At 33.8% G+C, this 13,929-nt stretch overlaps 3 protein-coding genes across 4 annotated transcripts; 2 read left to right on the top strand and 1 right to left on the bottom strand.

The window, feature by feature from the left end:
* The first annotated feature begins 319 nt into the window (after positions 1 to 319).
* On the top strand, positions 320 to 1,757 carry LOC145058391 (floral homeotic protein APETALA 2-like). The gene is made up of 5 exons (XM_079006308.1): positions 320 to 382; positions 582 to 676; positions 1,170 to 1,322; positions 1,412 to 1,499; positions 1,605 to 1,757. Exons 1-5 carry the CDS (start codon positions 320 to 322, stop codon positions 1,755 to 1,757), a joined length of 552 nt encoding a protein of 183 aa, XP_078862434.1.
* A 2,078-nt stretch (positions 1,758 to 3,835) lies between these two features.
* Positions 3,836 to 8,440, top strand: PUM12 (pumilio 12). 2 transcript variants are annotated; one of them, XM_079016818.1, is made up of 7 exons: positions 3,836 to 4,023; positions 5,123 to 6,079; positions 6,166 to 6,328; positions 6,431 to 6,594; positions 6,678 to 6,936; positions 7,750 to 7,874; positions 7,985 to 8,440. In XM_079016818.1, exons 2-6 carry the CDS (start codon positions 5,154 to 5,156, stop codon positions 7,855 to 7,857), a joined length of 1,620 nt encoding a protein of 539 aa, XP_078872944.1. In that variant the 5' UTR covers positions 3,836 to 4,023; positions 5,123 to 5,153; the 3' UTR covers positions 7,858 to 7,874; positions 7,985 to 8,440. The 2 variants fall into 2 exon arrangements, with proteins under 2 accessions (XP_078872944.1, XP_078872937.1); XM_079016811.1 differs by having other exon boundaries at positions 7,974 to 8,440.
* Positions 8,441 to 12,145: 3,705 nt separating this feature from the next.
* Positions 12,146 to 13,405, bottom strand: LOC145069854 (uncharacterized). The gene is made up of 3 exons (XM_079016800.1): positions 13,095 to 13,405; positions 12,523 to 12,603; positions 12,146 to 12,450 (listed from the first exon to the last, which is right to left on the bottom strand). The coding sequence occupies exons 1-3, from the start codon at positions 13,257 to 13,259 to the stop codon at positions 12,370 to 12,372; spliced, it is 327 nt and encodes a 108-aa protein (XP_078872926.1). The 5' UTR covers positions 13,260 to 13,405; the 3' UTR covers positions 12,146 to 12,369.
* Positions 13,406 to 13,929: the final 524 nt, after the last annotated feature.

Below are 13,929 nucleotides of genomic sequence, written 5' to 3'. Positions count from 1 at the left end.
AACGATCATACAGACCCGCACCTCATACTTGTCATCCAATTTTTGTTTTTAATTTGACAGTTACAGAGCTTAACGTCGGTATCTTTTAACTTATCACTAATTCAAAAACCCTAGAAATCAACTGTTAGTAGCGTTCTCCAGTTGTAAATTTATTTGTTTTGCAATCGATTATCTACTTGCAATGCAGATTGATTGAACAGTTCTTAACTTTTATGTGGTAGTTGAGAAAATCAATCGATTGAGTCAAATTGTTTGCCAATTTAGTGGTTTCACGCCTTATTGCTGAGAAAAAAAAATATGATTTTTGATCGGCATTTACATGAACCAATTTCTAATTAGCGATGACATTGCTCTTGATTATAGTTCCTCTGCTTGGAATATCGTATGTCTATTCGGGATTTGTGATTAGTTTGTTTGATTATAGTCTTCTGAGATCTTTTACCATGTTTAATCGTCAAATCAATGTCTCTTGGACTTGTAGCTATTTTTGTATTGCATTCACCGTTCCTGACTAGAGTCCATTTCTGTAATTTGTGAGGAAACCTGTGATTTTTTACTTCTTATTTTGGGATAATTATTAGGACACCATTTGGTTCAATGCTTTTGCTAGCGCTTGCTGTGTAAAAATAGTTTGTTGCTCAAAACAAGCTGAACAAGCATCCATTATCTGCAAAAAGTTTGAAAAATGGCTCATGGATTTTGACAACTGATATATAACGAAAATATGAAATATGATGAATGAGCAGAGCATGCCTTTTTTAGTGGAACACCATCCTTCTCAGGGCTAATGTCATGGATTGCCACCAATACTTCTACTGGTGTCAGTGCGGGCCCCATATGAGCTGAACCCTGCTCATACCAACAACAAATTTTTTAGGTAAAACTATTTTATATTCTATTATTATACTCCTTCATCTTCAGTTGTACTAAATGTTGAACCACAAAAAATTGAAACTTGGCCAGTGCTGTCTGAAACTTGTCCAATGGAAGTTGAACAAGACGTGGGAAAATAGGCAAAACCTCATTCTATTTCTATGATTTCTGCAAGGACTGTGGAAAACAAGTTTACCTCGGTATTTAAGAAATTATACGTAGCATTGAAATCCCATTCTATTTCAATATGTATATGAATATGTTTAATTATATTTATTTAAATTGAAAAAGTGCAGAAGATATTTACCTAGCAGCAGCATATGCAGTATCAAATCCACCTACAAAAATAATAAAGAATATATATATATATATATATATATATATATATATATATATATATTCTTTATTATTTTTGTAGGTGGATTTGATACTGCATATGCTGCTGCTAGGTAAATATCTTCTGCACTTTTTCAGTTTTCTGACATTAGTTTCATCATTTAATCATGTTAAATTTTATAAACCTGATATTTTTCTACAGGGCATATGATCGGGCTGCTATAAAATTTCGTGGTGTTAATGCTGATATTAATTTCAATATAAGTGATTACGAGGATGACTTGAATCAGGTTAATTTAACTAAATTTGATGTATAATATAAAAATTGTTTCTTATAATTAGTTGAAAATCCCAATGAATATTCTGTTAATTTATGTATATCTTATGTTACACAGATAAAAAAAAACTTGACCAAGGAAGAGTTTGTGCATATACTTCGTCGTCAAAGCACTGGATTCTCAAGAGGAAGCTCAAAGTATAGAGGTGTTACCCTACACAAATATGGTCGTTGGGAAGCTCGAATGGGCCAATTTCTTGGGAAAAAATGAGTTTTGTCATTTAGTGAGTTGGATCTGTGAAATTAATGATTATTTGATAGAATTAATTTTTTGTTGTTTAAATTTTGAAAAAAGTTAAGATTTGTTATTTTTTCGAAAAAGTATATAAAAAAAACTCTTATCTTATATTAACTAAAAATATTGTTGAGGGGTGACGTTATTGATTGTCACACGTTTTTGGTTTGCAGATATATCTATCTTGGATTGTTCGATAGTAAAGGATCTTCTGAAATGCATTGAGAACAATACGAGGATAATAATGTCGAGAAAAAGTCGAGTTTGAGAATTTGAAGAAGTTAGTTGAGACGCAAAGTGGACAATATGAGATATTCAACGAAAATATGAGGATGTTCAGCAAAAATATGAAGATGCTCAGAAAAATAATGTAGAGTTTCAGCAGAAAAATGTGGATGTTCAAGCAAAGTTTGAACAACAACTTGCACAAGCAATAAATGTCATTAACACGTTGAGTGAACAGGTCAAAACTTTTATTAATCAATGATAGAATATGATGTATCGAATAGTGTTTTACGTTAAATTTGTAGCGACTTTTAATGTTGCAATATGTATCTTTTGATGTATTGGATATTTCTTTTAGTTTCTATAGAAATATTTTGTTATTTTTGGTTTTATATTAAATGTATTTTTGTAAATTGATATAATAAGTCAAATTAAATAACCGAATTTTATAGAAAAAATGGTATGGAACGATTGTTATGGAATTGACTACAAAAAACGTTGTTACGAAATTTGCTACGGAATGAATGACTACAGAATTTGTTACGGAACGAATGACTACGGAATTTGCTACGGAACAATTAGTTACGGAATTTGTTATGGACCAAATGGCTACGGAACTTGCTATGGACCAAATGGCTACGGAATTTGCTACGGACCAAATGGCTACGGAATTTGCTACGGACCAAATGACTACAGAATTTGCTACGGAACAATTAGCTACAAAATTTGCTATGGACCAAATGACTACGGAATTTGCTACATAACAAAATAGATACGGAATTTGCTACAAAATTCATTGTTAAGAAATTGTGTTGGAAGTGTGTTGTAGTTGAAATGCTACGGATAGACGTCGTAGCAACAGCCATAGCAAAATTGCTACGGAACTATAATTTCGTAGTTAAACATTTTGCTACAAGAAATCTTATTATGGAATCTAATTGGCAAATTCTGTAGCAATTTCCGTAGTTATTTAGGTTTAGCTACGGAATTACATCATTTGGCTACGGAATTTTTCCGTAGTTAAATCGAAATTTTCTTGTAGTGATAGCTCATAAAAGCTTTTAGAAGTATAGTAAAATGCTTGAAAAAGCATTTAAAAAGATAGCAAAGAATAAAAAAACCTTTGGAATTATCGGTAAAGAATTATGTGTAAGATTTTGAAAAGTAAAGAAAATAGTTTTGCAAAGCTATTGAAAATATTTTTATGTCTAAACTTATATAGCTTACAAGACGATGAAGTAATCGTATTTTATATTATGTCTGAGGTTGTACTTAAAGAATTAGAAGATGATTGTTAACATGCCAGAAACATCATGGAAGATAGTTGGAATGTAATTTTTATAGACTCTTGTAATGATCTTTGTCTAAATTTTTATTTATTTGCTATGATTGATTAGTTGATATAAATTTGATAACACTCGTGATGTAAAACCTTAAAAAAGATTTTTGTTGGACCATATTTATTACAAAACATGACTTTATGTTATGAAATGTTAACAAACCAATCGGCATAATTTTATCTATAAACAATTAACAACGATTAGCCTAAAAAGGTAAAAATATTATTTTCTTGACTTGTTATTTAACTAGATCCAACCATGTGGGACCTCTAATTGAGATACATATAGAACAAAACATATGACAATGTATTGATAATTTTACTAATTTCTTAAAATTATAATCAAATTAAACAAGGTTAAAAAAAAAGGGAAAAGTGAGAGGGGTGCATGGGATGGGTAGACATGTATAATTGCATTTGCTCTGTTTTTGTGAAATGTTACGTACAACCCCTCACCCATCACCCCATCATATCATATGCAATGCTATTTTTCATGGCCCCCATTGCTCTTCACTCCTACACTCCTACCACCTATGAATATTACTCCATCATTACGCCGCCTCTACTCCTGATCTCACCACCACACTCCCATCCCCATTTCACGATTTCACCACCACAATTTCAAGATTTCACGACCCATTTTGTTTTCCCCCTTTTGATCTCAGTCGATCATCACTGGTACGTGTTCTTTTCGTGAAATCAAATCTCAATTTCATCAAAGATTTGTGTTTTCTGTTCTGGGTTTTGGATGTTCTGATGAACTTTCTTGTAAATGATTGAAATTTCTTTATAAAGATTGATCTTTTGTTGGTTATGACGGTGTTTTATGATTATGGTTTTCTGGGTTTTCATGCATCTGATGAAATGATCCATCTGTGATGTTGATCCTGTATACAATCTGAATTGTTTTCTATTGTGTGAATTTGACAATGTGCTTTATTTATTCATTCCTTCCTTATTTTGGATTTTTTCACTGAAGTGTATCATCGTAAGCATGTTATTATGTGAAGAATTAGGTCAAATCTTGTTTGGTATTTTCGTTTTGTGAGTGTCATTTAATGCTTTATTTCGTTTTGTAGGTCCCATTTTACTATTATTTCATGTTTATTTTTTTGTACCTCTAAATATTTTTATTAAAATCTAGCAAGTAGAGACTCCAAAGGAACAATAGTACAAGTACACTGTTAATACATGCTTACACTCTTAACATTCATGAATATCAATCACCAAATGAAATGATTGATTATTTATACAATCATTTCGTTCTTTTGATGATTGACATATATGAAATCATGATGTGTCATTTTACTTGATGTAAGTCATAAAATGGAGAATGAAAATGATACATCTATGTTAGAATCATGAGCTTAAGATTGTTTATAAAAGATTTGGAAGATTATACTATGGTTTTGCATACACTAAAATGTTTATTGTTTAAGGTTTATTTGGTTGGATGACAAAGAAATTAAGTTTTTCAAGTCCCATTTTCTTTAAGGTCATAGCACGACCCTTTTAAGGTACTAGCTGTAGGTCCCCCATACCAACAAACCCCTTCTCTTAACCCAAAGGGAACTTTATGTCATATCACATTGATTGCTTTTGCCTTTTAAATGTTAACATTTTGAATTATTATTGTTGTTATCATCCATCATTAACTACCTCCTCTTCTTATAAAGTCTTAAAAAACGTATTATACTAAATCTTATCATACAAACCATATATATCGTTCTTGAAATCTATAAAATGTTATCTGATTACCATCTTTATTGTTTACTAGATCTCGAAGGACTATTTATTTATCTTGTAAAATGCCGGAAAGAGTTCACGAATTGGAGTTTGACGAATTCGATAAGCTTCTTGGTGAGATACCTCGAGCTACTGTCACCCCAAACACCGAAGAATTTGGAGTCTTTAATTCTTCCAAAAGCTCCAAAAATCTCTACACAAATCCTGAAAATGGTACATTTCTTGATACTTTGAATGACAAAAAGTTAAACGTGAGAAGGGTTCAATTCATCGAAGGAGAATGCTTAAACGATCAATCATTCGCATCTGTTTTTCAAGATCTAAGCATCAAAGATAGGCCAATCATGCTCTCACCACCACCTCCTTCTTCAACACCCTTCAATGGCGTTGACTTTAATGGTCAACAACTCGTAGCAATTCCCATGATCCCAAATCAACAACAATTGTTTTTCAATCCCCAGTCCAATCTAACATGGAGAAACCTCGAAAACGAATATAATTATCATCCGATGAACATGCACCAATTCTGTAAGAATCTAGAGAGTCAACCTCGGTCAATGCACCAACCTACACCTTCGTTGAACCGGTTCATGACCCATGCTAACCAAAAGGGACCCGAAAAGATACTCACGAGGTCACGTGGGTTGAACCCACTCGGGTCGCTAAAGTTTGGAAGCTTTGAACGTGAAGATCCGGTTTCAAATATCGTGAAATCTGACGATTTTGGTGAGAGAATATATTGCATGGCGAAAGATCAACAAGGGTGTCGTTCCTTACAGAAGAAATTCTCCGAGGGGACAAGGGAAGATCTTGAGAACATTTTTCGAGAAGTTATAGTGCATGTTGTCGAGCTTATGACTGACCCTTTTGGAAACTATCTTGTTCAGAAGCTTCTAGAAGTTTGTGACAAGCATCAACATATGCAGATTCTTAGGGTTATTACTCGAAAGCCTGGAGATCTTGTTAGGATTTCATGTGATATGCATGGGTTTGTCTTCTTTTCTTTTGGATTTGTTTAGAACTTTCGTAATTATGATTATTGTAGTGAATGATGATCGATTTTGTTGTTTATAGGACTCGAGCTGTTCAGAAGGTGGTTGAAACTCTTAAAACTCGTGAGCAGTGTTCCATGGTGGTTTCCGCTTTGAAGCCCGGGATTATTGGGTTGATGAAGAACATGAATGGCAATCATGTTGCTCAACGATTCTTGCAGTATTTAAAACCCGAATTCAACGAGGTTATAACATAAATTTTGAATCTTGATATATTATAAGTTATATAAAATTAATCCCGAACATATATATAGAATTAACAACACTCGTGTATATCTTTTTTACAGTTTCTTTTTGAAGCTGCGACTATGAAATGCATAGAGCTAGCGACAGATCGACATGGGTGTTGTGTGCTTCAGAAGTGCTTAAGTCATTCAGATGGTGAACCAAGACGGCGTCTTGTTCGTGAGATTACTTCGAATGCTCTAATCCTTTCACAAGATCCATACGGGTATGTATCATGAACCCTAACCCTAATGATCGATCACTCTCTGTTGTTACTGATTCTGTGCTGAATTGAGTTGTACGTTGCAGGAATTATGTTGTACAATATGTTTTTGAGCTTCAAGTTCCATGGGCGACATCGGCCATTCTTGATCAACTTGAGGGTAACTATGGTGATTTAGCGATGCAGAAATACAGTAGTAATGTGGTGGAAAAATGCTTAAAATATGCAAGAGAAGAGCGGCGTATTTGTATTGTTAATGAGTTGATGGGTAATCCTCGTTTAGATCAAATCATGCAGGATCCGTACGGAAACTATGTTATCCAGGCAGCGCTTCGTTCTTCAAAGGTATGTGTATATACTATATATAGATTTTTCAAGCTTATTTGATTTCTCCCATGTAAACTAACCAAGTAACCAATATTTTTGGGGGGAAAATATATCTCAAAAATGCATTATTGTTTCCAATAATGAGACAAAACATCATTTTGAGTGACGTTTTTTGTTCAAGCTTCCGTATTCTTGCAAAGGGCGAATAAAAAAAAATAAACACGTAGTTCCATTTATTTATTATGACATTTCGTATTTATTTTTTCTTTTATAACAACTTTGTGCTTTCAAATTTATTTATTATCAAGACAATACTTTAAAAAAGCTACCTAATTTTGACATTGTAAAATTATTTATTTATTTTGGACATTCTATATTGAAAACACTATCCAATTATAAAAGTAAAAATCGTTTTATGGATTATCACAAGTTGATATACTTTTCAAAGTACAATACTATAATAAAAAGAATTGATGAACAAAGAAATGTAAGTATAATGTCGTCGCAATGTACTTCTATTTATTTATTTGTTTGTTATATAATTCTACTTTCATTTCCTTCTAGTATTTCCAATTTGTTTTCTATCAAATCAGTGTATTTTGAAAAATATATCAAGATATAATATTGTACTTCCGTTCTTTTCTTATAAGAACATTGTCTTTCGAAATAGCCATCCAATTATAGTAAAGAAAATAGTTTGTATTTGGTATATATGGCTATAAATGGCGTTCAAACTATAATGTTGTATTAAGAATAAATAAAAAAAGGATACTATAATAAACAAAACACGTATACATGTATATTGTATATACTTACTTGTTTTGTGTCCAGGGAGCTCTACGTGAGGCATTAATCGAGGCAATAAAACCCCATGTTCCTGCGCTACGCACAAGCCCATACGGAAAAAAGGTTTTGTCAAGTAATGGTCTCAAAAAATAAGCAATCGATATTCAATGGTAACGCCAACAAGTCTTTAATACAAATTTACAATTATTTAACATTATTTTTTCAGTGTGGGGCCCGTTTACAATTATTTATCACTGAATATTGTTCAGTTTTTTTGCAGGTGATCAGGATTTTATTTTTAGTGATATAAAGACGATGGTTTGTTTTTGGAGGAGTTCGTGTAGTTTAAGGTCTAACCCGTAATGAAGGTTTTGTCGGAGGAATCCACGTGGAGGAGGACTCTCTGAGTTTGCATTTAAATTTGATAAGTTTAAGAATAATGATTTTTAAAAGTTGTGTCGGCTGTTAGTGGCTGAGGTGACTTGTAAAGTCTTGTGGTTGTGCTAAAGACTAAGAAGACTAGGCAGGAGTAAGCCGCTCGTTTGTTTGTTTGTTCGTTCGATTGGAAGTAATTGTCGAGTTGTTTTTTTGTGCAAAGTTATGGATAATTCGGCTTTAGTTGTGTGAGCCGATGTGCTTGTTAGAGCACATATTTGGGGTCTTCTTCTTTTAGTTGTGATTTTTGTAGAATAATGAAGTTAAGAGGTAATTTATTGTTGAATAATAGTTGAAATCGTTCACGTTGTTAGTTTATGATTTTGGATTATTCGATGAAAATAACAATTTTATGTCTTTATCTATATGTTATAATGTTTTGAAAAATTGATTATTTTAAATGCTAGTGGACTACACCGGCAACCCTGCCCGAATCATAAAGCCCAAATGTGGTTACCCCAGGCCAATGCCGCCTATTCAAAGCCCGATCTGTTTTTTGTTTTTTTGTTCTTTTTTTTTTATGTTTTTTTTTTTTTTGCAAACTGGCCCATTAAAGCCCATGGTTTTGCATGGGTCGGACTTTTCTATTCTTTTTTCTTAAGTTTAACTCATATGCTTGCTATTTAAAAAAAATACGATTAAGAGCGGTTTAACATTTTCGACTAGTTTCATACTCTTTGGTTCCATATTAATAGTCCATGTTACTTTTTTGGTTTGTCCCAAAATATAGTGTACTTCTAAAAATAAATATTTATTTTACCAAAGACTCATCATTATTAATTAACCTACTATTAAATTAAATGCAACAAAATGATGAAATTAAATGCAACAAAATGGTATACTCACTTTTTATAATCATGTTAAAACTATAATCATAGCATGACCCGTAAGCTCGAGCGGATCCAGCTAGGGTAAGATCGTAAAAATATTGTGTGTAGCTCATTGAAAGCCCTAGTATTAGGTCTATAGAAAATCGCATAGAACACACATGCAACGATTAGTTTCAATTTTAATGTTACAAGCCTAGTTAAATTGGGTAGGATCGAAGACCCGACTTTATGTTCAACTCTAATCTCTAGTCTTCCATTTTTTAATAAAAAAACATGTCAAAATCTCTCTTAACCATAACATGTCCCCTTCCAAACAAATAAGGATCTTTAGTTCTATCTCCCAATGTCTTAAGTGGTTTCAAACTTTGCAACAAACAAGTAAGGATGTTTAGATCTATCTCTCAATGTTTTAATGTTACGTTACATATAAAAGTTTATTTCAATTTTTCAATACATTACACGAATCATTTATATGGTTTGGTTTAATTTTCACGTTTCTTCTTATTGTTTTCACTCAGTCAGTTCCTACGGTATTATTTTATTAAAATTTTAGTCTCTAACTAATGAAAAAGATTGTTTTATAATTTCTTTTTTAGCTTTTCCTTTTATTGTTTTAAATTTTCAAATAAAAGTAATATAAATGGGTCCTACCTCCTTCCACATCCCTTTTAAATGGATTTACAAATTAGTACTCAGCCTAGGCAAGATTACGACAATGTCTCAACTATAACGAGTCGCCGACACAACTCAACCTTCTCCCTGATCATCGACCCACCTTTTACGCCTTTTTCAAATAAAATTAATATAAATGGGTCTTGCCTCCTTCACCACCCCTTTTAAATGGATTTACAAAGTATCAGCCTAGGCAAAGATTAAGACAGTGTCTCAATCATAACGAGTTGCCGACACAACTCAACCTCATCCTCGATCATCGACCTACATATTAAATCTTTTTCAATCAAGAAAAAGAGCAACACCAGGTTTCCGATTAACCACTGCCTTTGTTTTTCTTCTCCACGGAATCCAAGGACGATGGGGTTGATAGGATAGAAATAGCTTGCAAAACATCATTAGGGGTGTAAATGAGCCGAGCAGAGCATTATGGGTGCAAATGAGCCGATCAGAGCCCTATCCTCGCCAGACTCAACTCAAGCTTGTTTAAGTTATATGAGGCTCGAGCTCGAGCTCGGCTCAATTCGAGCTTTATTGTACTCAGCTTGGCTCGAGCTCGTATAGACTTATACAAGCTTGGCCAGAGCTTAAGCTCGTTTCGTTTTTTACTAACGTGCCTAAATAAGTTTAAGCTTAATTCGAGCTCGTTTTACTAATACCCTAAATTTCTAGTATATAAAAATAATAATAAATTATATTATATTATAAGCTAGTTTAAGCTCGCAAGCCTAATCAAGCTTAGTGACAAAGACGAGCTCGATCTCGTTTAATAAATGAGCTTAATATTAAGCTTGAGTTCGGTTTGGACTCGTTTAAAATCAGTTTCGAGTCGAGCTTTCAATGAGCCGATCCGGAGTAGCTCACGATTAGCTTGGCTCGTTTGATCCATAGTTTTCATGGCCAAAACTAAAGTATATTGGTTAAATTATAAAAATGCCCATATGTTTTCAATTCACACAAGTTTTCAAGTGTGGTATCAGATTGGGATATGGTCTCTTGACCGAATTTTTTGATTTGTCCATTTATGCATGTAAAATATAACCATGAACATATTCATAGATTCAAGAACACTCAAGAACATCTTCACCACCACCGTCTCCACCACCACAGTCTGTTACCAACACTGTCTGCCACATCCATCTTTATCTAAACTTTCCACTTAATCTCCACCAAAAAATCATCATATAAACAAAAACCATATTCAAAATTAGATCTGATGAACACACACACAAAATCAAATCATATTCAAAGATCTGAGGTTGAACGCCACCTGACTCGATTTTTTCAAAAATTGAGCACAGACAGACACAAACATAGACTAAACATACACACACACACATAAAACCTAAAATTCGATTCAAATATCTAAGGCAGAACGCAATCTAACTTGTCACATCTTAAACTCTAAACTCGTTAGATCTGAAACGTGATCTTTCTTCTTCTTCTTCTTCTTCTTCTCTCACACACATAAATCCGAGGTGGAACGTCACCACTCTTTCCATCTCTTTTACATATTCGACGTTAGGAGGGCGGTCAGAGATGTTTGAAACCAGACCTGAAATGGTGGTGTTTGTCGATTAGGGTTCTAGAGATCACAAGTCGTCGTCTCTACTAGGGTTTGTAGAGCCGCTCCGTTTGGCGGCGCTGGAGGCTATAGTTTTACTAAGGGTTTCGCCGATGATGAGAGAGATACAGATCGTCTCTGACAGATTACAGGTCCGCTTATGGTGGGTTGAGGTCTAGTGGTTTCCGACGGAGGTCTGATTACGAGCCTACTTCCGACGACATAGAAGAGAGAGAGAGAGAGAGAGAGAGAGAGAGAGCCGCCCTCCGAAACCCTTTCTCCTTTTCCGATGAAAACATCAGTTAGTTTTTTTCTGCGAGACATAAAGGGTATGGTGAGGGTGGCAACTCCGGCGAGAGGCTCTGATGAGGGTGGCGACTCCGGCAATGCGTCGGCTTCCGGTGAGAGGCATCTAAAAATTGTTTATGTTTTGTTGTAAGAAAAGAAGAGAGACGGGGAAGAAGGAAAGGGGTATTTTAGTTTTATTTTTTTAATTGTAGGAGAGAGAGAGAGAGAGAGAGAGAGAGAGATAAATTTATTTTTGTTTTTAATTTTCTTTTAACTATAAGAGTATTTAAACAAAATAAATAAAAATTGAAAAATCAAACATCAAGGACAAAATTGTCTTTTACAAAAAAGTTCAAACCAAACTCGCAAGAAAATGAAAATTTTTTACCATTAGTGCTCCAAACCTTTTTTGTCCAAACTTGCGAGTTTTGACATACCACAGGGACCATTTGAGGTGGAACCGAACCTCAGAAAAAAAAGACCACGATGCCAAAAAAGTCGAGGTCCGAACCGAACCTCAGAAAAAAAAAGGAATACCACATGGACCACTTTTGCAGTTTTGTCTATAATTTTTCTCACATAACAAATTCTGGCTAATTGAAAACTACAGGGACCAAGAAAAAAATATGGTAGCTACCATTTTATCAAAATGTTAATGTAAAATATCTCCAAATAGTAATATGTAAAATTCATACACATGAAATACCTCAAAATAGTTAATATGTAAAATTCCTACATATGAAATTACAATAATACCATCACTCTTTTCTTTGACATTCAACATACAACCATAATATTGCGCATCTGAAAGTTCCCTAAAAAGACGAAAAAAGAAAAACAAAGATTTGTGAAGCTACATATGAGGATGTTCTTCTTTCATATCCTGATCTTGAGAACAAGGCATATTTTCACTAAGTTCTTGATGACTATTTGCCGATGAATCATTGAGCTCATATGCTGCATAAGAGTTTAAAAAAAAAAAATCAACTTACAATAAATACAATAAATGATCCAACACTAAACAATAACCTGCAAATAGGCCATAAATTCTGATGAAGTAACCGATTTTCCATCATGTGCTTTAGATGAAAGCCATTCGAATGCTTTCTCCTGCAACATCACACAGAATCTTTGATTTTATTTCATGGACCTTAAATTTCATGATTCTGTAACAAATCTTGATGTTATTGAGCAAAAGAAAACTGGGATTTAGAATTTCAAGTCTTCAAGATAAAGATCGACAGTCACACAAAAGGATCAAGAAAGAAATGGATCAACTTGAAAGAAATTATGCTAAAATTGTAAAGAGTTTGATGACATGGGAGTTTGGAAAGTTACTAAGTTTGATTCAAATAGTCAAACATGAACTAAATTTCCAAGAAGCTGATGGGTATACTGCAATCGATGAACTCTGGAAAAGTTCTAGAATCAGTTCATCTAATGAAAAATAGCATATCAAAATCAAAATATGCCAGCCGAATTATCCCCAAATTAGACGAATAAACCATATCAGATCCCACGAATTTGAAGTAGACAATAGCAATTGCATCAATCTAAGCATAAAACATCGGAAGTTGAAATTAGGGTTTAGCGATTCTCACAAGTGAATGTCTTCGACCAGCATCAAAAGCAACATGTTGGGAATTCATAGCTTGATGATAGAGTTTAGTAACTTCATTGGCAGCATTTTGAAAACTGACATTAACTTCGGGTTTATTTCCATCGAAATTGGTATTGGAAACCTCGATTTTCCTCCTCTGCGCCATTGGAGCTCGAATCCCTATAGTTCTTGTCGCCTCCCTGTATGTGTACCATGGATCATCTCGCAGTCGATCGTCATTTGCTTGTATAAAAGGGTTAGAAGAAGTGGACAAAAACAAGAGAAACGAGATTCATGAAATGGGAAATAGGATTTTGGTAATCTGGAGTACGTAATTCGGAAATAGCATTGGCTGCATTGTTGGAAAAAAAAGGTGGTGTCTTTTCTATCATCAAGAATTTTTTTCATTTTCATTTTTAGAACTGTTGCATGATTCACCACGGATGATGAATTTAAATTTTCTGTTATTTTCTATTTGTAGAACTAATTTTTAGATAGATGTATTCTTATTCACTAAAATGATGGACTCTCATAAATAACCATCTAACCATGTTTTCACCTCATATCATAAAGTTGGGTGTTATACTTGTCTTTCCCTGCTGAGCGGACCGACATGGTCTTTGTGCCCACCGGAAACACTGCGATGGCCTCAACGTTGCCCTTGAAAACTATGCCTAACGTTTTCTTTCTTTCTTTCTCTTGTTGGTGAGAAAGTTGTCTCTCTCGTGTCTCATGTGTTCCACTCTTCCCCCTTGTGCCTTGTGATACATGCACTTGTATATTGCACTTTAAAAATGAAAGATAGGTATAACATGGTTTGAAAGAAAGAGTGAAAG

This window comes from Lactuca serriola, chromosome 1, assembly GCF_051521515.1.
Source record: "Lactuca serriola cultivar US96UC23 chromosome 1, Lser_US96UC23_V15, whole genome shotgun sequence".
Lineage (NCBI taxonomy): Eukaryota > Viridiplantae > Streptophyta > Magnoliopsida > Asterales > Asteraceae > Lactuca > Lactuca serriola.
The sequence above is the reverse complement of the archived record's forward strand: the minus strand, read 5'-3'. Positions and strand labels throughout refer to the sequence as shown.

Excerpts from the sequence above, each read along its gene's own strand:
- LOC145058391 (XM_079006308.1), top strand. The coding sequence starts at position 320 with ATGAACCAATTTCTAATTAGCGATGACATTGCTCTTGATTATAGTTCC. Across the intron at positions 1,323-1,411 it reads ACTGCATATGCTGCTGCTAG|GGCATATGATCGGGCTGCTA; the intron begins GTAAATATCTTC and ends ATTTTTCTACAG. Across the intron at positions 1,500-1,604 it reads ACGAGGATGACTTGAATCAG|ATAAAAAAAAACTTGACCAA; the intron begins GTTAATTTAACT and ends TATGTTACACAG.
- PUM12 (XM_079016818.1), top strand. The coding sequence starts at position 5,154 with ATGCCGGAAAGAGTTCACGAATTGGAGTTTGACGAATTCGATAAGCTT. Across the intron at positions 6,329-6,430 it reads TAAAACCCGAATTCAACGAG|TTTCTTTTTGAAGCTGCGAC; the intron begins GTTATAACATAA and ends TCTTTTTTACAG. Across the intron at positions 6,937-7,749 it reads CAGCGCTTCGTTCTTCAAAG|GGAGCTCTACGTGAGGCATT; the intron begins GTATGTGTATAT and ends TTTTGTGTCCAG.
- LOC145069854 (XM_079016800.1), bottom strand. The coding sequence starts at position 13,259 with ATGGCGCAGAGGAGGAAAATCGAGGTTTCCAATACCAATTTCGATGGA. Across the intron at positions 12,604-13,094 it reads CTGGTCGAAGACATTCACTT|GAGAAAGCATTCGAATGGCT; the intron begins GTGAGAATCGCT and ends GTGATGTTGCAG. Across the intron at positions 12,451-12,522 it reads AATTTATGGCCTATTTGCAG|CATATGAGCTCAATGATTCA; the intron begins GTTATTGTTTAG and ends ACTCTTATGCAG.